The sequence below is a fragment of the Paramormyrops kingsleyae genome, chromosome 21 (assembly GCF_048594095.1).
Source record: "Paramormyrops kingsleyae isolate MSU_618 chromosome 21, PKINGS_0.4, whole genome shotgun sequence".
NCBI classification, from domain to species: domain Eukaryota; kingdom Metazoa; phylum Chordata; class Actinopteri; order Osteoglossiformes; family Mormyridae; genus Paramormyrops; species Paramormyrops kingsleyae.
The window spans coordinates 20,111,200-20,136,584 of NC_132817.1; the positions used below are offsets into that span (position 1 = coordinate 20,111,200).

At 42.5% G+C, this 25,385-nt stretch overlaps 1 protein-coding gene across 1 annotated transcript in view; it reads right to left on the reverse strand.

The window, feature by feature from the left end:
* Positions 1-16,588, reverse strand: part of LOC111841030 (carboxyl-terminal PDZ ligand of neuronal nitric oxide synthase protein-like) — a 50,030-nt gene extending 33,442 nt beyond the window's left edge. Inside the window, exons 1-3 of the mRNA XM_023806464.2 lie at positions 16,101-16,588; positions 15,817-15,888; positions 46-138 (exon numbers count right to left, since the gene is read on the reverse strand). Coding sequence (XP_023662232.2) covers positions 46-138; positions 15,817-15,888; positions 16,101-16,205 — 270 coding nt within the window. The 5' untranslated portion in view covers positions 16,206-16,588. The remainder of the gene's footprint in view (positions 1-45; positions 139-15,816; positions 15,889-16,100) is intronic.
* Positions 16,589-25,385: the final 8,797 nt, after the last annotated feature.

The window sequence follows — 25,385 nt, forward strand, 5'->3', positions numbered from 1 at the left end:
CCAGAAGTGGCCTTGGATGCAAGGCTGACCGTAACAAGGACTCACCTTTTTCTTCTTCCTCAGGACGACCTTGACTCCGTCCACTGAGACAATGAGGTTGACCTTCCTCTTCTTAATGTTCTTCACTTTGAATTCATACTAAAGGGAGGACGAACGAGAAGGAATCTGCATCAGCAGGAATACTGGGGAGGCCAGCAGGAGACAGAGAGGCAGGGTCATGTGACACAGGGAGAGAGAAACAACTGAGGTTTGGCAGAGTAGGCAGTAAACGGTTAAAACAAAACCAAAATTAACAACCCTTGTAGACAGACAAAAATGGACAATGAATGGACTGGGAGTTGGCTCTTGGGACAGTACCCAGATAATACTCCAACTTCCTGGAACCAAGAACAAGACAATTAATATAACAATGAGGTGACAGGTGACTCTAATCAGCTCTTAAGGCTGTGGGCACCTGACTGTCCTTTTTGAGGTGACAGAAATATTAAATTAGCAGACAAAACTCAGAGGAATATAGAACAATGGCTTGGTTGTTTTGCTTCAAGAGGACAAGAGTAACATCGTACAGAAAAACACACAGAGACGTACACAAGTGAGCCTTATTATTGCAAAGTGAGTGCTATGCACAGGTGAATATATGGTGGGATAAAAGTACAAACAAACTGGGCTCCGCGGAGGGAGAAAAATAGTCTTTGGTAGCGAGGGAAGACGCCCACAACAAAGTGTTCACTTCCCTCACTGAGCAAACGTAAGATCGCTCCAGCTACCAGTCCTCAAAGAATGGCCGATTAATTCTGTGTCTTCACAGTACAGCGCGGCCTTGCTGGGGGCCCGAAACGGCACGCCATCTAAACAAAACTCTAAAATAAACATGTTTTTTCCCCAACCAATGATCAGATGTTTAATTCATAACCCCCCCCCCCCATACACCAGCACCACCTACCCCTGCTTGCTACACCCTGAAGTTCCCGGTACTTTGAATAAATCCGAACCCTCAAGATGATTTCGCTCTGGATTTCCTTTCTTCCTCCCACTCCTGCCGATGATAATTACTTCCTGTTTGGGCTGATCCTAATTGGATGCCTTTGGAAATGTGCAGTCTGTCCCAGTGGCGTCCCAGCAGGGGTTTTGCTGGCAAGTTGCTGGAGAATCGACCAAAGGAGCTACAGGCTCAGAAGTAGCGGTAGGTCTGGAAACCTGTAGATCTCCTTTGAAACTCAGCCTGGGACAAAGGCAAGCCTGCGACTCACAGCCCTCTGAGATGCGAGAGGAGGTTCAATCGAAAGGTTAAAGAAGGGACTGTACCCACGAATTTGTACCAAGACTTTAATGAAGGATCATTAAAGAATAAATTAATTTGAATTAAAAATGGCGAGTTCAAGCCACAGTGACCCGTTTGATTTCCTGACTTCGACTTATAATGCAAATTATGCATTTCATACTATTTTTTGCACGTCACAGGTTGATGGATTTCTGGCCTAGATTTTGTCTGCCATTAATAAAAAAATGTTAAGGTTTTTTGCAGCGTTAAGGTTTTTACCTAGATCAGTGATGATTTTACTAAAAATATACTGTGAAATTTTTGGTATAAAAAGCCAGGCCTTGTTTCCACAGCAACAAACAAACAAAAACAAACAAAATAAGATCTCTACACTTCTTAGGAAAAGAACATGTAAGAAACTGCAGCGGAACATCAAAACTCCCCTTTGAATGGCGAAAAACTCGTAGTTCTGCAAGACACCTTCAAACACCAAAAACTGATACGACAATCTTAGCTCACTTCACGGCGGTTTAAAGAAAACCTTTTTCCGCTGACGCTGGAGGCTGAAGAACAGCCTGAAGTACACGTTCTGTAAGCAGGGAAAAAAGCTCGGATACAAACACGCTGTTATTTTTTGGCCAAACAAAAACAGGAAATTATGATAATTTAGCTACCCTGTTATATTACCTAGTACTTGTGGCAGACATAAGGCTGGTGTTTTGCTTTATACACTTCCTGCATGGTTTACTGAACAGTTTCCTTTATAAGATGAGATCAGTTCATGAATGTTTTTCAATTTCGCCAACGTAACTTGGTCCACACACTAATCAGAGAAAGACAATTTTCAATAAACCACAGTATATATCTTCTGTTCTATGGCATCCTGCAGGCTATCTGATTTTATTTTCTTTGCAAGTTATTGTGCACAAGTGCAGGGCTGCACAAACTCGGTTAGGGCAAACGACACAGCGCACACGACCCGAGCTCCAGGTTATACCTGCTATTCAATACAACCTGTCAGCTCTGACAGGGGAAAGTCTGGAGTTTCCCAGGAGTGGCTAAAATTCATGGTTGGGAAGAGGAAAGTTCTTTTGATCTGATCAACTTGCTTTCCACTGCGGCTCCCACCAGCACCAACGGCGAGAAAATGGATAGAAGGCTGAGAATATTTTCCTCAAAAGCCACAGTAGCCCTACAGCTCATCTCCTGCAGTTAATTACATGCTCTGAACACGGTAACGGCATGTTAATGGATTTCCACCTACTACAGCTGTTAAGACTTTCATCACAATATTGATATTAGCTGGGCTCTCCTACTTGCCTCCTGGGAAGTACACATTGTTTACATTGGACAGATGCAATCTACTCATCCAAGTGAACAGCCATGTACACAAACGAAAAATCGAGAAAGAAAAAAACTAGTATACAAAGACCACTAGTACAACAAATGCAACATAGATTAGGGTGTCTGCGCGCTCTGGGGGGGGGAAGTCGACGCCGAGCCGGCTGAAAGTGCCCCGATTCATCACCTCACCCAAGCCAAGAATCCACACACAAAGAAACACCTCCTCTTCAATCCCTCTTACAAACATCTCCGGGGAAAGCAAAACTGAAGAAGCCCAGAAGATGATGCCGCACCAGAAAACCAGCCAAGGAAACGAGGAAAGCCGGCTGTGCGGCGGTTAAAGACAGAGAATGAAACGGAAAACTGCTGATTCACGTCCCAGCGAGGACCACTGACGTAATATTGGAGTAAAGTACACAATCATGGACATCAAGATGCTGTATGAAGCTGCAAAAATACAGGAGTGCCTTTGTTTATCGGTGATACATGCAGCCTGGCTAATGTATGTTTTGTTATTTGTCTTGCTTGCCTTGTGATGTGCTTGCATGCAAATACAGAAACTTGCCATGTGCCCAACATAGGTGTAAAACCAAAAACAACTCTATAGTAGGTATCCTGATATACGACTCAATTTTTTTCAGTTTTTGTCAAAAGTGGAAAAAAAACACTCAACCAAAGAGAAGTGTTTCCATAGCGACCTGAGGGCCGTCTAAGGACCCAACCTAAACAGCGAGTGGGCTTCAAAGCAACACTGATCATAATAATACGGCACTGTTTAAAGGGTGTGAATACAAATCTATGCCATTTCAGAAGAATCTTTTGGTTTATAAAAACTTTAGGAAAAAGTTTAGGAATATTCAGAATTAAAACTATTTGAACGAAACAGAAATGCAATGACTGTTTGAAAAGTATGCTGCGCAATATAATTAATTTAAAAGATTAAAACGTGAAACTTTATTTTGTGAAAGTGTGATATTTCTGGAATAAAGTGTTCAAGGGCCCCCTTCAGTCACACTGGGGAGTAAACGGTGTTGCTGGATAAGACAAACAGTAATAATAGAATCTTTCAGAAGGTCCCACCTCACCTTCTTTGTTCTGACAGATCTGAGGTCTCATGGTTACTTTGAAGCATTAGAGTTGCCTCAAGAAAAAAAATTATGTGAGATTGTGAGAATAACAGACCTAAAGATATATGCGATTTGGTACGTCGTCTGGCCAAAGCAAACTGCATTTCCATTATATGTTATTAACACTACACATCTTCATTATAGGCCACATGGGCTAACATCTCAAAACAGCTAAGGGACTTTCTGCAATTAAGAATAAATATAGAATCTTAATAGTGAAAAGCAAACTATTAGATATCTTCTGCATATACCTATATAACAGAGAGTGTGATATTGGATTATCCATCCATCCATCCTTTTTTTTGTACCTGTACCAGAAGCTATGGGCACAAGACAGGGGATAACCCAGGATGGGGCACCTTTGAGGGTAGAAGGACGTATCACTGGAGCTGTTTCCTCAAGGATCTGCCAACTGTACCGTAAGTTTTAGTCTAATTTAAGGTATAGAAATGGACTCCCAGGAACATTTTTGTATCATGGGGGGTACATTAATGTCGTTCGTACCTGGGGGAACAAAACTGTACCAGAGCTGTACCCTTTTTCTGACAGTGGATGGGCAGCAAGTTTCACCATGTTGATCACTTCTTCGGGGGGGTGGGGTGCTATGAAGAGGTTAGAGGGGGAGGAGCCAGCTGTTTAACCCACCCTCAGGAATGCCGTCTTGTGTTGCTCTGGCCAGAGGTACGCAGGTTCTGTAGCGCAGGAGGGATCTGGACCTCCGGGCCGTGGGTTCGGCTCGGGAATGACAGGCCTCCCATAACTGTCCAAAGACCACATTGTCACCACATCCATACTAATGAGATCTGCAGTATGCATAACACCTCTCTTCCACAAGGTCCGTGACCTTCCTGTCCAAATAATCTCCTATTTTCTGACACTCACTCCATTGTTTTAGATTTAAAACAATCAGCAGTACCGTTTCCTTTGTGAAAGGCAAATCTTTAAAGGAGCATTTGAGACCTTACATCGTCGCCACGATCAGTGTGATGTGAGAAGCAGATCTGATGGACCTGACCTTACTTTGAAGCCCACTCGCTGTTTAGGTTGGGTCCTTAATCAAAGGCACCGAAACGCAACACTGCAATTACAGACCCTGCTTCGTTACCCGACTGACAAAACTCATCGGATTTTTAACTTATTGCTGTAGTCAGAATCCTCTGGGTTTTCATCATCATTATTATTATCATTATCATCATTAATAATAATAATAATAATAATAATGATAATAATGACAAAAATGATAGTAGTAATAAATACCATCCATTCATCTTCTGAAACCGCTGGTCCTGTTCGGGGTTAAGAAGGGTCCAGAAGCTATCCTGGAGATGTCAGGAGCAAGGCAGGGAACAACCCAGGATGGGGCACCAACCCATCGCAGGGCACAAGGCAGGGAACAACCCAGGATGGGGCGCCAACCCATCACAGGGCACAAGGCAGGGAACAACCCAGGATGGGGCGCCAACCCATCACAGGGCACAAGGCAGGGAACAACCCAGGATGGGGCGCCAACCCATCGCAGGGCACAAGGCAGGGAACAACCCAGGATGGGGCGCCAACCCATCGCAGGGCACAAGGCAGGGAACAACCCAGGATGGGGCGCCAACCCATCACAGGGCACAAGGCAGGGAACAACCCAGGATGGGGCGCCAACCCATCACAGGGCACAAGGCAGGGAACAACCCAGGATGGGGCGCCAACCCATCACAGGGCACAAGGCAGGGAACAACCCAGGATGGGGCGCCAACCCATCACAGGGCCAAGGCAGGGAACAACCCAGGATGGGGTGCCAACCCATCACAGGGCACAAGGCAGGGAACAACCCAGGATGGGGCGCCAACCCATCACAGGGCACAAGGCAGGGAACAACCCAGGATGGGGCACCAACCCATCACAGGGCACAAGGCAGGAAACAACCCAGGATGGGGCGCCAAACCAAGGACACACACTCACACACCATTCACTCCCACATGCACACTTGCAGGTAATTTGATAAATCAGATTAGCCTCAGCATGTCTTTGGACTGTGGGGGGGAAACCGGAGAACCCAGAGGAAACCCCACGACAACACGGGGAGAACCTGCAAACTCCACACACATAGAACCCACAGCGTCACCTTAATATTTATTTATTTGTTTGTTTGTTTGTTTATATATAATTTGTTCTAAAAACACCATGAAATAATAAAACGTTAGAGATAAAATACGCTAAGAAAATATTTTCCCCATGATTGCATAGCCCATCTCTACTCTTTAAAACACATCTGCGTTGCAATTTTGAGTCAAAAAGCTCCTTAAGGTAACATTACATTTGTTCAGGGACTCTGTTCAAGATTCCCATTTAAATAAGAAAACGGCAGGGGGGGGGGGGGAAAGCCAGAATTCATCTTGTCCACCTTCTCCTAGTTCTTTCTCTCAGCTTGCTGTGCGAAAGCGATTTATAAAACTGCCATTCACCTTCACCACAATATTAGTGTTACTGCAAGGAAAAGGGAGGGAAAAAAGGCAACCTGACTCACTCTGGTATCTGCGCAGATAAAATACTATTTGGGGAGAGAGGAAAAAAATTGTTATTTCAAATAAGATGTGCGAAAACCAGAGGTGCTGACATTTGCAGGAAGGTCAACAACAGGGCCATCCTACTCTCAGCCTCTTTGACCCACTGGAAATTGGAGATTTCCTTCAAGATTTCAGAGTTGCCTGTTCATTAGCTAGGTCTCATCGCTCCATCTCCAGCAGGCAAGTTCCATCCAACACTGGCATCCAGCATTCATCACAGAAAATGACAGGACAGTTCAGAAGCTGCCATCTTTTAACTTATATGTCATTTCTGGCAGAATAGTAGGTGGCACTACTAAGTTATTGAAATGATGAGGTGTTGTAAATAGCCAGTTAAAACACAGTAATGAGTAATGGTCAAAATCTTCTCATAAAAGAGGTTGAAAAAGTTGCAAAGTTAAAGAAAAACATGAACCAAGGCAGGTAGGTGATTTTTATGTCTCTATATATCCATGAAATTATACCCTTCTAGAATTCCATTCTTCCGGAAGGCAATATGTCTTTGACGAGAGCTCAGGTAATGTAACCTAGGTAGACGTGTCAACGTTGTCTAACAGATTAGGAGAGAACTCACCTAAACCCACCTAAGTAGAAAACACAACATCGAGGAGCTTTGTATGAGACAGATACGAGTCACTGTTTTCATGAATGTAGTTAAGGTATAAATGCCAAGTAATATTCAGATTTAGGGGTGTAGTAAGAAATTCTGGGCCCCCTGACAACAAAATCACCTTGCGACCCCCCCTACCAAATTTCATATATTAATTTTACATATTCAAGGGTCCCTGTAGTGACCACGGAGAGGATTACCAAAACCAGAATATTCACAATATTCATGATGGTTGTTCTTCCACAACTGAAACACCAATTAATCTCACCTTAGATACTTTACAGATATTAACAGTCCATCACTGTAATTACCAGAATTACAGAAAATCTTTGGGCTGTCTAGACAGACATGGCGAGCAGAGATCACACACAGAGAAGCAAATACGTCTTATCACATTATCTAAATATTGGCTTATAAAGCATATTTATGTTACGAACATGCATAATTCAAATTCAAAGACACTGCATCTGCAATCAGCTCTTATGAACATCGGGAGCTGCATTATTTAATAACTATCGCACCACAAAAGAACCATGATTCCGTCTCATTGCAAACTGAGGGAAGATGACATATGGCTGTTTGAGGTCCATAGTTTATTTTTCAAAATAGCAGACACTTCGATAGCAGGACTGCACCACACTACCCCTACAGCCGGCTGGCAGGACTGAGGGAGAAACCACCCAGTTAAATCCCAACAAACCCATTAATCGAGGCGAAATCCTGAGGGGCTATTAGGTAGCTGAGTGATGAACCTCTCTGCTTTATAGAAAATATATTAGCACAAGTCTTTAATGACCACATTAATAAATACAGGAAGCCTTATGGTGTAATGCTTTTAATTGCTTTGAATAAGGCATCAATTCCCAGCTTTCATTTTAGATGCAATTGAACTAATTTAAATGAAAGCTCAATGCTGACAAGGCCACCATACAAGAACAACAACCAACTAATACAATAATCCAATTATTTTGAAAGGGAAACTGCAAATGAGTTGTTTGGCAGTGAATTATCCCTTTTCACAGTCAAGCCCAGGGTGTTTTTGGCACAGAGGCATACAAATGGGGTATACACTGCTGTAAGTCCTACCCCCCGCCCCCCACCCCCCACCCCCCATGCTAATGAAGCGGTGAGGTGTCATGCTCACGGACGCAACCGCTGGGGCCGAAAGAACGCTGTCATCAGAGAGGATTGAGTCATCACTCTTGCAAAGGGAGGAACCAAGCGTTTAGATGGATTCTTATGCGGGCGCGGCACCGGTGACAGCCAGTTACGGTAGGAGTCACATCGCAGGGCGGTGGGCGGAGTCACCACAGACGGAGTCACACACTTCATTACTTCAGGCTGCTGAATTCTGGCTGCTTTTTCCAAACCTGCGCCACACCAGCAATGACGAGGACGGACAAATCTGAGAGAAAACTTTTCGCATTCAGAGAAAGCTCCAACTACGCCAGCCTTGTGAAAATCACCTAATCTGTTATACATACTAGCTTTGTAACAACAATTTCAATTTATGTATTTTTGCTTATCAGTTGGCAAAGTAATTCCTTCGTTCAGGCAGAATGGTAAATGGTAACTCAATTCACTCATTTCACAGCATTTCTCCTAATTGATTATTTTGTCATTAGGAAGGCATCACATTCCAGATCAAACTTAAGCCAAACACTTTCAGAATGTTTAGCTATTAATTTCTTTAGGGACTGGAAAACTATGTCCTTGCTCTCTATATCCGTTGCTGGCTACTGAATTGTTAGCCATCCTGCATATGTGCAATTAAAAGGAAAAACCATTTTAAAGGTGCATCCGTTTTTGTTACTAAACATAAAATCCAGCTGGACTTAAACCAAAAGCAACATCTGTTCTGTAGATAATTCACTGGTACATTAAAGGAAGTAATTGCTACTGTAAACTATTATGGGAGATAAAAAACAAATTAGTTAGTGCCTGGCACCTTGCAGGAAAAAGTGAGCGAGTTTCTGTCAAAGAGGCTTCACAGGCAAATACAGCAACCTGAGGTTTCTCAAGCCGGCCCTTGGCGACCCTCAGATGCTCCACATTTCTGCTCCTTTCCAGCTCCCTACTGGGCTAGAGTGAGCCAGGAGCCCATCCGAGGAACCAGAGGACACCATGAACGGGATGCTGATACAGCACAGACACAACCTCACACACTACTGGCCATTTACATGCTAATTCCCTTAGTGGCACATCTTTGGCCTGTAGGCAGAATCCGGAGTGTCTGGGGGAAACCCATAGAACAGTAAGGAGAACTTGGGAACTTCTCACACATGGAGCCTGGGAATCGGTTCCCCATCCCCGGAGATGTGAGAGGGCAGTGCCAAGCACAGAGCCACCACATTACCTACAGCAGGGGTCTCCAACTCCGGTCCTGGAGAGCTACTATCCAATAGGTTTTCTGTCCCACTTGGCTTCTGATGAGCCAGATCTGTTCCTGGTATTTACCTGAGAACAGGTGTGGCTCATCAGAAACCTACTGGATAGTAGCTCTCTAGGACCGGAGTTGGAGACCCCTGGCCTACAGGCTAAAACGCGTAGATCCCCCCAGGAGAAAAGATGTTCCTCCACGGATCTGAGAAATAGGATCAGCTCTGATGCTGTGACCGGGACTCAAGCCCGTACTTGTGTATTCCATACGATACTCATAAAACTGTCAGCACATTAGCAGCGAGCGTGTTCTCTCCTCGCTTAATGTCACTAATGCATTTCTATAGGGATGCAAAAAAGTGTAATTGAGTCGTGCCACACGGAGCCCGACGCCCAAGTGGGTAATTTCACTAACTTCCAACCCTCCCCGGGGCAGATTCCCTGTTAACCACTGTGTTTTTATAACACAGTACAAGCGGATGTGGATTTCATTCCGTTCTACTGCTATATTCCGTCACACTAAACCTAGTCAGGTCGCCTATTACGAGATCCTTGTGCGATTTTAATATCACGGCACATGTCAAGTCAGGTAACAGGAAACCACCAATTACTCCTTGGGCTGCAGCCGCCATTCTGAGGTACCTGAAACCTAGTTAGAGAGTCAACAGATTTGTTTTGTGCTGGGAACTTGCTATTAAAACAGACTGCAAAATATTGGGGGGGGGGGAGGGGGAGGAGCTAATCGCATTTCTGGCTTTCATCACCTTTGCATGACATTGCGTACAAAAGCAGCATGAACAGATTCTGGCATCAGGAGACAGACGCCATACACTAGTCAAACACTTGAGAGGAATATTAAAATATTCCCCCCAAGAGAGAGGCCATGCATGGGGGGTCACTGGGAACAACTTTTGTGCATAACAGTTCAGAAAAGGAAAGAAACACACGCTACACATACAAAGGGGACAGACGGTGATTCGTGTAATTCAGCATTAAATCAATCGAGGAATAAAACTGTCAGGATAATGGACATGCGAATCATAAGGGAAAAATCACAAGGTTAGCTTAGCTTAGCTTGACGAAGGACAGACGGCAAATAAGGAACCATTCGCAAGCCTGCTCGAAAATGCATAAGCAAGCGCTGATGCACAGGTCATTCACCCCTAAATTATTTTCATGAAATTCTCCTCCCCAGCTAGCTGCTCTCGTGGAGTTTTTAATGCATCGGAGATGTGATGGTCAATTTGTGTTGATAAATTAATTACATTAATCATTTCGACGTCTCTCTAAACGAGTGCGATGACCAAATTAAGGCCACCTCTTTATGTAATGTGATCGCCGAGATGAATGCTGAAATTACGCACTTACATTTTAATGTATTCCTTGCCATTTACAGACTGAAACGAAAGCTATTGGCTGCCTTCGACGTACTTAGAGAGAAGCACGTGCTGGTATTTTAAAGGGCTCTCTTTCCTAAAGGAGGCCCTGCCAAATGTGACCCAAATCCACCTAAATAATGAAAACTGTATCGATGTCCCTGTGCCCTTAATGTTTGTGTTTATTTTATATATTGCAGGGACACCCAAATGTTATCGATGCGACAACTAAATTATCGCAAATGCTATACATAACTTCCTGCAGAAGTAAGCCAGACTGTTTTTCTAAGATAAAAAAGGAAATGTATTTATTAAAATGTTAACAACATGGATATTCAGTTTTACTACACTGTGGGATTTACATTTGCTTAGAATCGGCGAGTCAGCAGCACGCCTTTCGTATTAATCAGCCATAAAGCTCAAATAAGATCTGCTTCATGAGCTACGGAGGAAAGTGCATCTATTACTCAATTCAGTGCTTGAAAAACAACTGTGAAATTAAAAGCGTCTTGTCCATTAGCTGAAATAAAATCTGGCCGCAAACGGCATAAATAACTTCTGGCTGAACTGTGACATTGAGAAGCTCTGCGTTTACGGTTCGCCCCTCATGCTACAGGGATCCGTCTCCCTCTCAGAGTCGCTCACTGGTGGTTTTTGGCACGACTCTCATTCGCGGTTGCCGAAGATCGGGAGGCCAAAGGACCATTTTGAACTGCAACCACAATTGATGCCAAGGTCAAAGGTTATAGGAAGAGAATCAGCCCAAAATCAGTTGATTAAAGTAGCCGTGGAATCAATGTGACACACAGCAGCTGGATAAATGAACATCACTTACGCTCATTAGTACTGTAATAATGCTGTAATGTGAATTTTTATTACTGGCAAAAAAATTGGTGGTGTACATATATGTAGTACAAAAGATGTTATTGACAATAAATACGGTATTGAAAGTGCCAATAAATGCTATAAAAGGCAAGATCTGTAACTATGGGAAACTGTAAAATTCAACAGACCCTAGAATATTTATATTTGCTCTGACTGTTGACTTTCCCAGTCCACCCAGTCTCTGACCAGTTAACAGGTGCCACCGGCTGCATCGCCACCATTGACTTCACCTTCTTGAACCTTCCGTTACAGCCTCAGACATAGAGAAACGTACGGTGTGAAAATCTACAAGGAGCAGTGTGAACCTCAAAGGGGGGGGGGGTGTTTCGATCATCTGGGCAAAAGGGGCCACTGCATGGTTGTCATACTGCGACATGAAACTGTCAACTGAGACACATTTCTAACTAATGCTTTGTTTAGGTTATGATGTGGGATGCATCAGCTGTATCGGCCGATACAGCAGCAATCGGTCTATAAATGAGCTGATATTTACCACTGATAATTCCCTTTAAAATCGTGACCCATATTGCTTTGCACACCCATACACTAAACAGAAAAATGTCTGCTGTGTGGAATTATTGTAACCTATTTAGAAGTACATTTTGCAAACATTGCTCTGCTGAAATTTCACGAGGAGGATCTATTAATAAACATTTCAGCACTGCAAATGTGATTGGTCACCTTAAGGGGAGACAGTGAAGAGCATGAAGAGTTTCTGAAAAACAAATCCGTTCCAGTGCAGAAGGCTGCATTACTGCTGAGTAACGCAAGTCTGTCAGTAACGCAAGCGTTTCATAGCAAAAGACAATTCAGTGCAGACAATGCGAAATCAAAAGACGTTACTCAGAAAATTACAGTTTATCACACTTGATGATCGGCTCTTCTCTGTTATAAATGTTATAAATATATTAGATGTATACCGTTATAAAATACAGTGCTCTGGGATTGTTGTGGTATGCCAGACTTTGTGTTTTCTTACCTAAAAATAAATACTTTTTCATATTTTTGGAATGTAATTCATTTATTTTTTGATTTTTTTAGGTGGGGAGTCCCTTTAAATTTATTTAAGGAAAATCTCCCAAACAATTGCTATCAGTATCAGTGTCTGTTTTTGAATCAATTGGCGACTGGTGGCAGCCAGAACTTTCCTTATGGGTGCATCACTAGTCAGGATTTCTAATGTGTGTGTGAGGGAGAAAAGTGAAGTGATTGAAGTCAACTTATAAGGACATCCACTAATTCAGTAGTGGCTAAATCGGCAATAACAAATCAACCTCAAATAACCCTGCTGGTCACATTCATCCTGACGGCAAACGCTAACACAATCGGCGGAGAGGTGACACATCCGTGACTGTCAGCCGTCTGTTCCTGCCATTTATGATCTGGAGGAAATGCAAAGTGTTTACGGTTAGCGGGGACCAATACACAGCGCTAAAATTAGCCAGAGATACCGATCCCAAGGGAGACCGATGGGGATTCCACTGGGACATGAATCACTGGCAGCTTAAGGCCCTTGCTTGACTGTCATAAATGACAAACTGCCATTTACTGCCATTTCATGTTTTTTATTGTCTTATTCACATATAACTTTATGGCATGGAACATAAATATGTCATTCTGCACTTGAAAACAATAGACAAAACATTGAAGACTACTTGTTTTAAATTCATGAACTCGGAACCATGAGACAAGATAACAATTATCGTCTTCGTTCCAGCAGATAATATACATTCCTGTGAGCCTTCACACAGGCAAAACAGCACTTATTTGTGCGTCAATCTTTAGTCAGAATGAAATCAGGACAGACATTTATAGGAAAGAAAAAAAATACATTATTTAAATGAGACACAAAAGTCTGGCTAAAGAGTGAAATGCCCACCCCTGAATAATTTCCAGCTTATCTATTAATAAAAAAAAACAAAAAAAAAATCCCAGGAGAGATTCTGCGCTGAAAAAGATTTTAAAGTTAGATAACAAGAGAGACATATGATTATTTGCCAGAGACTGACTATTAAGACGGGCGTGTCTGAGGACAGTGAGACAGCCACAGAGGCATACCGGTCGAGACGGATGACAGCGCGTACTTGTGAGGGACTGTGCGAGACGGGACGGCTGAATCCCATGTCTTATCGGCTACAGCGACGGCTCGCGTGTCAGGCTCCGACACGGACCTGCTGCGCTGTTCAGCCGAGCGGACCGCAGGTATGACAGGAAAGAGTTGTTAGACAGGCAGGAAGTCTGCCAAGGAAACAGGCGCTGGTCCGGAGCAGCAGCGCCGACTCCCAGCCTTATCAGATAGTCCAACTGGAAAGGCACTTCCACGGGATGGGGCGGGGTGGGGGGGCGAAACCACATCCCACAGAAAGAGCTACTAGGTGGGGGGCGGCTCTACTGTAAGGCCCAAACTAAACAAACGAGAAATCCTGTTAAAATAAAACTGGCGAGGGACTGTTTGGTGTTGAACTTTAGCTTATGATTATTGCAAAGCGGCTGACACTGCGGCCTCACACCTCCAGGGTTGTGGGTTCGAATCCCGCACATGAAGTTCGGAAGTCCTCTCTGGGGGCTCTGATTTCTTCCTGCCATCCACCATCATGCTGCTTAGGAGAACTAGTGACTCAAAATGACTCATAGTGCCTTAGTGTAATTACCCATAGTGCCTTAGTGTAATTACCCATAGTGCCTTAGTGTGGGCCCTGCAGTCTCTCTGCTGCCTTGTGCATCAGATAAGCTGATGCACAAGATGGATAGATTGATGGATAATTGCTCTGAGAATTTTATCCAACCCTCCTTGAGTAGGTCCAGCCCTATTTTCTCACTGTCTGAGGCACTGTGGACTTGCTGATTTTGGATTCCACTTTTGCACATTCCAGCAACAATGAATAAGGAATTTACACAAACGAATAAGGAATTGTGATAATCATACATTTTGGTGAGCGCAGAACACAAGAAATTATTTCTGTCCTTATGCAATCCTTTACCCAATTTATAATTACCAGAGCAAATCAAAAAAATCTTGTCACATCTGACAAGGTTAGAACGAGAGGCTTCAGCCTGACAGGACAGCTCGGAACACAGGGCTGAAAGTGATGGATTTGAGAGCACAGCTTCCGGGCCATAAAGGAAGGAAAACACACTGCGCCATAAACATATGAAGACCTGAATGGTTGAGAGACAGAGTGTAGACGACAACGGCATTGATGCCCAGTAAAGACTAAAAAAAAACATCCATCCATCCATCCATATGCGGATTACCACATTGGCTGCAGCCAGAACCAGATCCAGACAGCTGCCTAGGGCCCAATCAGCACATCGGGGCCCAATCAGCACATCGGGGCCCAATCAGCACATCGGGGCCCAAACAGCACATTGGGGCCCAAACAAATCATGAAAAAATAAATATATACATGGCCGGCTCAAACTACAGATAGAATAGGCAGTTGCCTTCAGCCCCTGAAAAGGCAGATCTGACCAAGGTTCTAGGTGTGAATTAACATATCTGGAATTATTCAGGGTCCCCACATTGTCTTGTTACCAGCTGCAAAACGGTCTTTTGTTTAATGTCACAGTAAAGTAATTGGGATACTTGCTTGTACTCATCTAAGCAGCACTTATACAGCTGAACAGAAAAATGTCAAAGTGATGGCTTGTATATCCACGTTAAACACATGACCCATTTCCATGGTATAACAAAACGTAAGCCGAGCAAACAGACAGCTCCTTTATCGCAAGCAAATATTTGCGCTGTGTAAATCTACGGAGAATATTCTGGCAGGGCAAGATCGTCAGTTTGAAACTGACTGCAAATTTTATTCAAAAAAACAATTATTCAAGGTACGTTTCAGGAATAAACAATAATAAATGCAAGATTTTATTGTCAGGCAAGAAAATTACACATGTAAATGTAATGTCTTTCAGTCTTCTCTGCATTCCTGAATACTCGTATCTTAAACTGCGGTAAAGTTAAGCCAAGCCAATCAGCGGCACATCCAACCTAACAACTGTCAAAAATCAAAAACACCTCAATGACTGTGAAGTACTGAATTCCAACACCTCTCAGATTTCACGGATCACCGATCACTAATCAACTATAGCAATACTGCAGTTACAAGGCCCCCGTTACTATTAATGCAACACATTACATGGGGAAAATGATTCTAATTACTAACGCATTTCAAAAGTAAAACAACGTGGCAAACATCTGAAAATGCTTCTAAGAGGTTAAGGTCCCGAATCACACACTCATAAATGAGCATAAACGCACAAAGTAAAAACTCACCCGTATTCTTCGCATAGCAGCGACGATCTCCACTCGGCTGCTCGGTCGTGCCACATCTAGGCTGCCAATATACTGAAAGAAAAACCATCAACGCATTTACACGTAAATCTCCCGCAATAATACAACACGTCTTTAAATGCTTCGCTACAATGTTTCATGCTAGACAATCAAACAAGTCGGTTTCGCAATGAATAGAGCAAGTATAAAAGGGAAAGTGATTAACAAACTGGCCATCCAATAACATTTACAAAACAGTTGTTATCATACATAAAAGTTGATCTCACCTTTGCTTCAAAATTAACCCCATGTTGGAACGCCTCCTCGTTGTGCATGGGTATCCTCAAATCATGGCCATCGTCCACTAAATTGTATTTAGTTTTCCCCGGCATGGTCACAGTGTTGAAGAGTTGAAACTGCACGGAAAGTCAGTCTAGACCGCGCGCCCCATGCGAGAACACGGACTTTCAACCCATCTGAAAGAACGGCGCAGTTACATGATTCTCGTTGAGCAGCATAACTTGGTAGCAAGTGACTGCCAGTTATCAAAAGTCATCGATGAAGTGTTACGATCACTCCTCTCCTCTGAATGCCAACACACAGCCGATCGGGATTCACTAGTAGTATTTTTTTGCGCTTGTTTGGATTCACAACAGCGCCATGAGCGTGATACACACATACCGAGACCTGGATGAGTAGGGAGCCGTTTCTGATTGGTTGGCTCTTCTGCTGGCCTCCGTTCCCATTGGCGCAGAGTTACATCATCGAGCTAAATGAGGGCGGAGGAGTTTCACTTTCCTCATTCATGCGAGTTTCGTAGTTCGGGAGGCTGCGCGTGTCACCTAGCGGTGCGATGGCGCGTAAGAAGGAAGAGCGTCTCACTTTCCCACGGCTGTCGCGAAACCTGGGCGTTGTACTCAGTCTGTTTAACTTTATACTAAGACATCGGGTAGAAACAGGATAATAATGAACATTCGGATTCAAAATACTCCTTTTATCCTAGAGAAAACTGCTTAATTGAAATTGTTTGTGTTCATATCTTTGTGGGGACTGTCCATTCTTTTCTAAGGAAAACCCTAATCCAAACTATAACTACTTTAACCTATACCCAGCCCTAACCATAACTAACTAAACAAAATACAAAACTTTTGGCACATTTTTTTAGTTTTTTGATTGCAGTCACATTTTTTATATATATATAAAATTAAGCTTGCCCATTTGCCGATCAAAAAAAATATTCCCCACAATGTCAAAATAACAGGTTTTTTTTAAAAAATCACATTGTGGGGTACATTTGGTCCTCACAGAGTAATATATACATACCACCCCCCAGTGTTCGAAATACGGGGGGGTCCGACACCCCCGATTAACCTATGAGACCCCTTGAAAGCCTCAAAAACAAAATTTTAAGGGGGTCTCAAGATCGGTATTACGCAACAATAGGGAGATGGGGACCCCCCCCCCCCGAATATTGATGGGTATTTCGCACACTGCCACCCCCCCCCCCCCCCACACACACACACACATACACACTTACATATTTCCATAACTGAAAAAGAAGCACAGAGACGGAATGAAAATTAAAGATGAAATATCAATAAAAACGCCAGACCACACATATTTTTTCATGCTTGCTCTCCCAGTAAGTCAATGTCTTTTATAAAAAAATAAATGGTGAATAACTAAATAACAAATTTTTGTGTGTGTGTTCATACATACAGTTTATAATACAGTAACCGATGTATTTTGAGCCCATATTGATGAGTCACTTTGTGGATGGTCTTCTGGCTGTCTGATGAAGGTTATTAGTTTATATGTTTAGAAACAGACATTGTACAATGATGTGGATGGATATCCTGTGTGTTTGTCTGTGGTAAAGATGTATTTCGAGAATTTCATAATGACTCCCTATTATTAATGAGAACTTCCGTGGACTGGGGCAATTTAAGTCCCATAAGGGCCCCCGCTAATGTGACTTTGCTCAGAGTACTTAACCTGACCTGTTTCATTTAAAATACCCAACCAGGATGGCGCCCCCAGAGCCTAATGGCCAGGATGGGGGGGGGGGGGGGGGGGGGGGTTTAGGAGATTCTTCCACCCCTAGGATATCAGGGACATTAACACCTAATACAGTAAGCTGCAAATGCAGCTCTCACTTTGAATATTCCTTCTCAAATATTTTCTCATAATTTTTATCTTTACTTTTTCTATACGTTTTATATATTTAGCACTTATTTTGTTGGGTTATTTTTATTTTGTTGGGTTATTTTTATTTTGTTATCCGTCTGTCTTGTTTATTACACAGTCTGGTGTAGCGACAATTTAATTACACTGCTGTAGTTCCACTACATTCATGCATGTGACAATAATAAATACCGAATATCTTGAATCACATGTAACTTATACTTATGAACTAAAAGCATGTCGATAGCTTAGCTTTAATGTGCGGTATATGATTCAAGTGGTATTATTAGGGTAAAAATGTGGACCTGGGGGTATACTGAAACACAGGTCTAAGGTATATTTTGGGACTTGTTAAGTGATTAAATGGTTCTTTTAAACCTAGATCCATCCATCCATTTTCTACAGTATACCTTATTGTTCTGTGCAGGGATGCAGGGGTCTGGAGCCCATCCTGGAAGATATGGGTGCAAGACAGGGAATAACCCAGGATGGGACGCCAACACTGTTCACACACACACACACACACCATCACACCTATCTGCCAATTCACGTTAACGTGTTTCGATGACATGGAAAGAACATGCAAACTCCACACACCGGTTCACTCAAGATAATTATTAATCATTTTCAATTGCACTTGAACAAAAACACTACTATATTGATTATGTAGTTGTATAGGCTTATTGTACTTTAATTATTGTGATACAACTTTTCATTTTTATACATTTGCTATTCATTTTTATACACAGGTTAAAAAAAAACTATTACTAGCCATAAAAATACATAGATTTTTGTCTTTTACAGTGAAATACTGGGAAATAAGTTTATATCAAACACAGTCCATAAATGCATTTTGGTCCTTTGAATGAGCTAAATCCACGCACTTGTCATTTTTAGTTTTATTTTATGGAAAAATAGTTTTTTGGCAGTACATTGGTTTCCCTTCAGGATGATTTACAAGGTCGCTTTTTAAAATCCTAGCGTGATGCGAAAGGAAACAGAACAGACATGAATTTGGATGTTCAAAAGTTTATCTTTGGATTACTGGATTTATATGGAAAACAGAATTTCGACAAGTTTACACAAAACCTCATGATGTATGCTCACCGAATTAGGATTTATTAGTGTTAACTCAACATCGAAACTGTTGTTGTAAGGCATGACTACAAGGCCACTGCAGTGCTTGTTCCCATACTATTCGTGGTAAAGAGACACGTATTAATGACATAAACTAAATAAAACATTCTTACACACATATCTGCATGCAAAGAAACTTGAATTAAATTGGGTGAGATGATATAACGTGCTGTAGTTCTGGAAAATAAAACAACAACAATTTAATTCAAGAATTTCCTGGTGCCAACCGTCATTTTTATTGTTCTTTATATTAATTTTTAAAAGTAAAATCGGTTAAAATGCTTCTGGTGTCTTATATTTTTCCGTATACTAATAGATACTGAATACTGATATAATCTCCATCCAAGATCAATTCTCACCTCAGGGATTTAGAGACATTTTAATTTTGCAAATAAAATGCAGTGGAACAGATTAAAGGTAGAAATTCACGCCGCAGACTTAGCTGTAATATTTAATACCTGCCACAAGATGTCACTAACGCCTCATTAAAATCAACCTCATGCATGTTTTATGACGCTGCCAAGGAAACCTATCAATTTCCACTTCCTTTACTTTCATCTCTTTCAAAAAACGTTTTATTAAATGCCTTCCTTACGACACAAAACAGTTTAAGACCTAAATAATTAAACAGAAAATCAGCATTGCTCTTAATGAACCAAGTGTAAATTGAGGATAATCTTGACGCGATACCAGCAGGCTGTTATGGGTGAACTATAGCAGTCAGTTTTGCCGTTAATATCAAAGAAAACCGTATTACAATCTAACGTGTCACAATAGCCATGTGAGATCCAGTGTTATGTGAGCAAACACTGGGTCAAATTCAAATACAATTTAATTTAATTTCATTTCATTTAATTGATTTCTCTTTTATTTTGACATACTAATGAGATCGATGGTGTCGATCTGTTAAGCCGGGCTGGCTGCCATCCGGTTCTGTGCTGCACAACTAGAAGAAGGTCACACACTTCTCTGCTACCCACCGCAGCCTAATCGCAGAGAATTCACACAGGACTAAGTGAGGAAGCAGCTCTGTCATCACTGCCATCCTCCTCCCGATGACTCTGAGTATGAAGAATTAAGGGTCTCCTTGAGAATGGCCCTGCAGAATGATTTCAGAGCCTTTCTTCCTTGTCAGGGCTCAGAAAAATTACAACTATGACATTTTTTCTGATATTTCAGTTATCAGACTGTATGTATCCCTTGAGGTGAAGGGTTGTTATTAGTCAGAGCAGGAAGTGGATTCTAACCTTATGTGTGGCTGCGCTGACTGGATTATCTTCATCTTATGCAATAATTAATTGCATCAAAGGAAGCAAAAGTTACTTTTACGTCTTATTCAAGCAAAAAAGATCACATTAAATATTTTAATTGTCTTTATACAGTTATCTCAGCGTGTGTGCATATGTATGCATGAAGGGTTTGGAGTAATCTGGACAGCTTTGGTGCCATTTATCAGATGGTACTTTTTTAAGGAATATTGTGAATGTTTTTATTTTAGAGAGAAGGACTATCCATCTCCATTATTGTGTAGGTATATTATCCAGGTGGCAGGCAATGTGACGCTTAACTCTCGCCTCAGAAGGTTTGTTGGTGAAAACAGGATGCCCATTAATAAATTATCATGTTGCCTCATTTGGAGTGAAAAAACATGATAATTTAAATAATTGCAACCACGGTAATTGCCCTTTGATGAATTACAGTCTAGATTTCATTTTCTGATGAAACAATGTGCATCTGAAACCAAACACACATATTCTCCGTGGGGAGGAGTTGGCAATGTCGTTTGTCTTTTTGTTTGGCTGCTGCCTTGATTTTGAATGCTGTTTATGTAATGAAAGTCTTTGTGTTTCCTGGGAATCTCACGGCTGGGCTGTCTGGCTCCCCGCGGAGTCAGTCCTGCCACGCAGACTGCCACGGTGAGCGGTGAGTGGTCTTCCGCAGGTGGTCCCTGCCATCTTTTTGTGAATATCTTTGAAAGTTGAAAGTACCCAAACTCCAAAAAACCCCTGATAGGAGAATATAAAAAATCAACCCAGCATGTCTTTAGTTTTCTTTTTTATGATCGATCACAGAAAGTGACTAACCCATTGCACATGATTTACCCAACTCTCGTTATAGCTACAGTATATCAGTATATCATGACTAATCAGGAAATCACATTTCATTGGTTAGCCCACAAATGATTGAATACACCCCTAACACACCCCCGGTCGATCATCTCATTTCTGACTGGTTCCCCTCAGTGCCCGTCCAACGCCAACTCATGAGTCCTTGATTACCGCATATCAGTGTTTCTGAAACCCATGATTGTTGTTTATATCTCCTGTTAATCAGCAAGTCACCCTTCATAAGATGCCGACACCAGTCCCTCGTCAAAACCATCCCGACTCCCATGTCCTCCAGCCTCAGTCAGAGGGTAGTCGCTTTAGTAATTCTCACCACCTACAGTTGTGTGCTTGTATATTGATTGGCTGACAATAAAGATCTATTGAATTTTGCTAATCCTTTATTCCAGTGTTTGCACAAATAAATACCATATACCAATACCAGTATTTTTGGTATTTTTACCAGACTGGTACATAAAGTGTATCTGGAATGTTCTTTCCTTCCTGTGGCACCATGGCAACATGTTTTGCTTGCTTATTTGCAAGAATTTTAAACTTTGAGGTATTTTTTGCAAAAGTTCAGAAAGTCTTTGAAATTGGCATTTGGGGGCGATTCTTCCTTCGACATGTGGGAAGCAGCTTCCTGATGGAATCCGCCAGGGGCCCGTGACCCCCCCCATCTCCTGCCAGTCCCTATTTAAGCCATCAGATCTGACTGCAGATCAGAGAGGTGGGTATTTAAGCAGGGCTCTCGAGCGACACAGCCCGCATCGGTGCTGAGATGCTACTCAGATTCAGGCAGGGGCGCCGTAAAGGTTTGGGGGGGTGACGACGAAAATTCCAAGGGCCCTTGAGTGACAGGAACCTAAAAAAAATTGCAACATGGTTGGATTGGCTTCAGTTGGGTGCCCAATATTATATGCTTTCATGGGGCCCAAAATCTCTAATGGTGCCGCTGGATTCGGGCCTCATGTCAACAAGCTTTATGTTGAGCCTTTGTGCTGCCTGTAGCTGAAGACCATAGAATTCCAGCGGAATATCAGCAGTGGGGTAACGACTGTGGAAGAAAATGAATGTTTTCATAGAACTAAATATACTTGGACAGTGGAATGATGGCTTTATAATACAGATTCTAGGCATATTTGCACATTATGCTTTCAATTATAATAATATTAATATAATTTTTATTATAAAATTGCAGCTTTTATAATGTTATTACAATGTTTTTCATTCAGTGTAAGCATTTTTAAACTGAAGATAATAATAATATTAATTACATCATTTTAAGTTTTACAATGTTATTACAATGTTTTTCATTCAGTTTAAGCACTTTTAAAGTGAACATCGCCTGGACGGAATTAGGCCTAATTTAACGTGAGCAGGCCATCCGCTTCTGATGGGAGGAATGAGGCTTAGGTACCCAGGGAGGGGCGGATTACTTCAGGCAGTCAGCCGCCACCCCAGCAGGGATTAACCGGAGTCATAATTAATAATCCGCCACTTTCTCCCGGCTCCCCTGTCACTACTCAGGAGCTTCAGCCTGTAATTAATGACCCTCGACCACGACAGCGAGAGTGGGGGTGCAGAGCTGAGTATCCAAAGCTCTTCCTTCAGCACGTCGTGTCCCCAGGGCGAGCGGCGGGGGCCCTGGAGTCCATGCGCTGTGCAGCCCAGCACGTAGGAGGTGCCATTTAATAAACCCCAGCACCACGCCTCAGCTGCCACAGCTCCCACTGGTCCCAGGCCTGTAACTGGGACAAATGCAGATTCAGTGGGAACTGGGGCCAGACTTAAGGTGGAGTGCAAATGTCACCAACATTTTTATTTCTGGTGACATGAGGAGATGGAGAAGGCTGTGCCGCGGAGATCGGTCAATGCTTATCGAAAGACCGACATGCTTTCCCACGTCTTCCTTGTAGTTTGCCTTTTAAACTACAGGATTACCGTAAAATCAACATCGTTTCCAGGAATGTGCGGTTTAAACATGAAGAGCTACGTCACCAAAGGTCAAAGACATACATAAATCTGTCTGCTCACTTTCAAACGATTCGCATTAAAGCAGAAGCTTTTCTGACAGTATAACGTACATCTGCAAGCCTGCCACTTGGGTCAGAAACCCCCCCACCCCCCCATGATCCTGCACTGCGTAAGTCAGTGAACGATTTGATTGATGGACAAACTTTCCTTCATGTTATATGCATCTCTTGTAACACAACAGCAAGACACCCCTAGTGGTATTTAGTACAGAACAAATCAATATTTCATTCTCAAACTATATGAGAAAAACTCCCCTTTTTGATTTACGCTCAATCTAACTTGCCACTCCTTCACAACCAAAGACATTATATCATTTTTTTCTAAGCTGCATTTACTGAGCCCTTAGCCAGGAAAAGGACGCTGGCATTTGTAGATAGGGTGCTGTTTGTACTCAGTACCACATTAAGGCTTCCTTTTGTCACTTAAAAATGGTAGTAACCCTTTAATTAAAGAAAAATAACTGTTACAATTTGTTTATAATTGTCCATTAGTGAAGCACAAAGTGTTATAACGTAATTAATAACCTGATTATAAATCATTCACAAACCCTTTATAATGGTAGTATTATTGTAAAGTGGTACCGACTAATCAGTTATAAATACACAAAACAGACGATGAATTTGTTTCCAACAACCGTAGATTATTCAGCTGGACGGTAGGATTGTAACTGTGGGGAATGGCTTACATCCATGCTGGGGTGCAGTCGGGGGTCTTCGCTTTGCGATGCTGATTAGGTTCATCTGGTATTTGTTTCCTGTATAATGGTCGCCAACGTGCCGCTTGCAAGCTACTAGTATCCTAAACAGAACCAACAAGTAGTATTAGAAAATGGATGAATTTTACTGTCGCCAAACCTCCCAGTATCAACACGTTTCGCAGTCGCCATCCTCAGGGTGTCCCGTACCCCAGGGTGTCCCGTACCCCAGGGTGTCCCGAACCCCAGGGTGTCCCGTACCCCAGGGTGTCCCGTACCCCAGGGTGTCCCGAACCCAAGGGTGTCCCGAACCCCAGGGTGTCCCGAACCCCAGGGTGTCCCGTACCCCAGGGTGTCCCGTACCCCAGGGTGTCCCGAACCCCAGGGTGTCCCGTACCCCAGGGTGTCCCGAACCCAAGGGTGTCCCGAACCCCAGGGTGTCCCGTACCCCAGGGTGTCCCGAACCCCAGGGTGTCCCGTACCCCAGGGTGTCCCGTACCCCAGGGTGTCCCGAACCCAAGGGTGTCCCGAACCCCAGGGTGTCCCACCAAATGGCTCCTTGGATCACTTTCTTTGTAGAAGTGGCTCTCGCTGGAAATACGGATGGAGGCCCCTGTTTTACACTTTCGTTATAAAATACTTCATTTAATCTGTGTTTATAATGCATTTATTTTGTTTGTGTTTAACAGCAGCTGTCTTTGATTTTTCTTCCTTTCACGTTTGATTCTCTGGCTTCTTTTGTTTTTGCCAATCTCTTAATTTTATTATCATTCTTAAGAAAAAAAACAACCCTATTATTCCTGATATAGCCCTGAACCTACAGTGAAGCAGTCCTTCCTTCCACACCCCTGTGTCTCCTTTATGGTTTTGTATGGTGTTGGTCTCTATCCTAACTCCATTCGTCCTGTGAGCTTCTCACAGTCACCCATAACGCCCAGAAACTCAGACCAGCTATTATTAATTGTATTGACTCTGCTTCAGTTTAGTTGGAGAAAGACAAGATTAATACATTAAGCCAGCAACTGGCTGTTTATGGGTGAAATGAACATTCTTCCCTCTGTTTATTGAAAACAGACGATATGCACGCTGCATAGATTATTTCCCACATCCAATTTGCTTGGTCTTTTGTAAACTCCATCTGCATAACTTTGCACATTTCGTTTAAAGCTAAAAAATGCAATACAAAAAAATAAACAAATCTAATAAGCACATTCAGGTGGAAAATCATCTTAGTTGTAATTACAAGGTTTGGGGAAAAAGTGATTTATGCATGTAATTAACTGGAGAATCTAATTATTGAATGTGAACAGAATGTTCTCTTTGTGTGAACACGAAAAACCTTGTTTGATTCATGGCTTTTAGGTTTCCAGGTAAATGCAAAAGTTTCACGGTCAGCTTTGACACAGAGCAGAGTT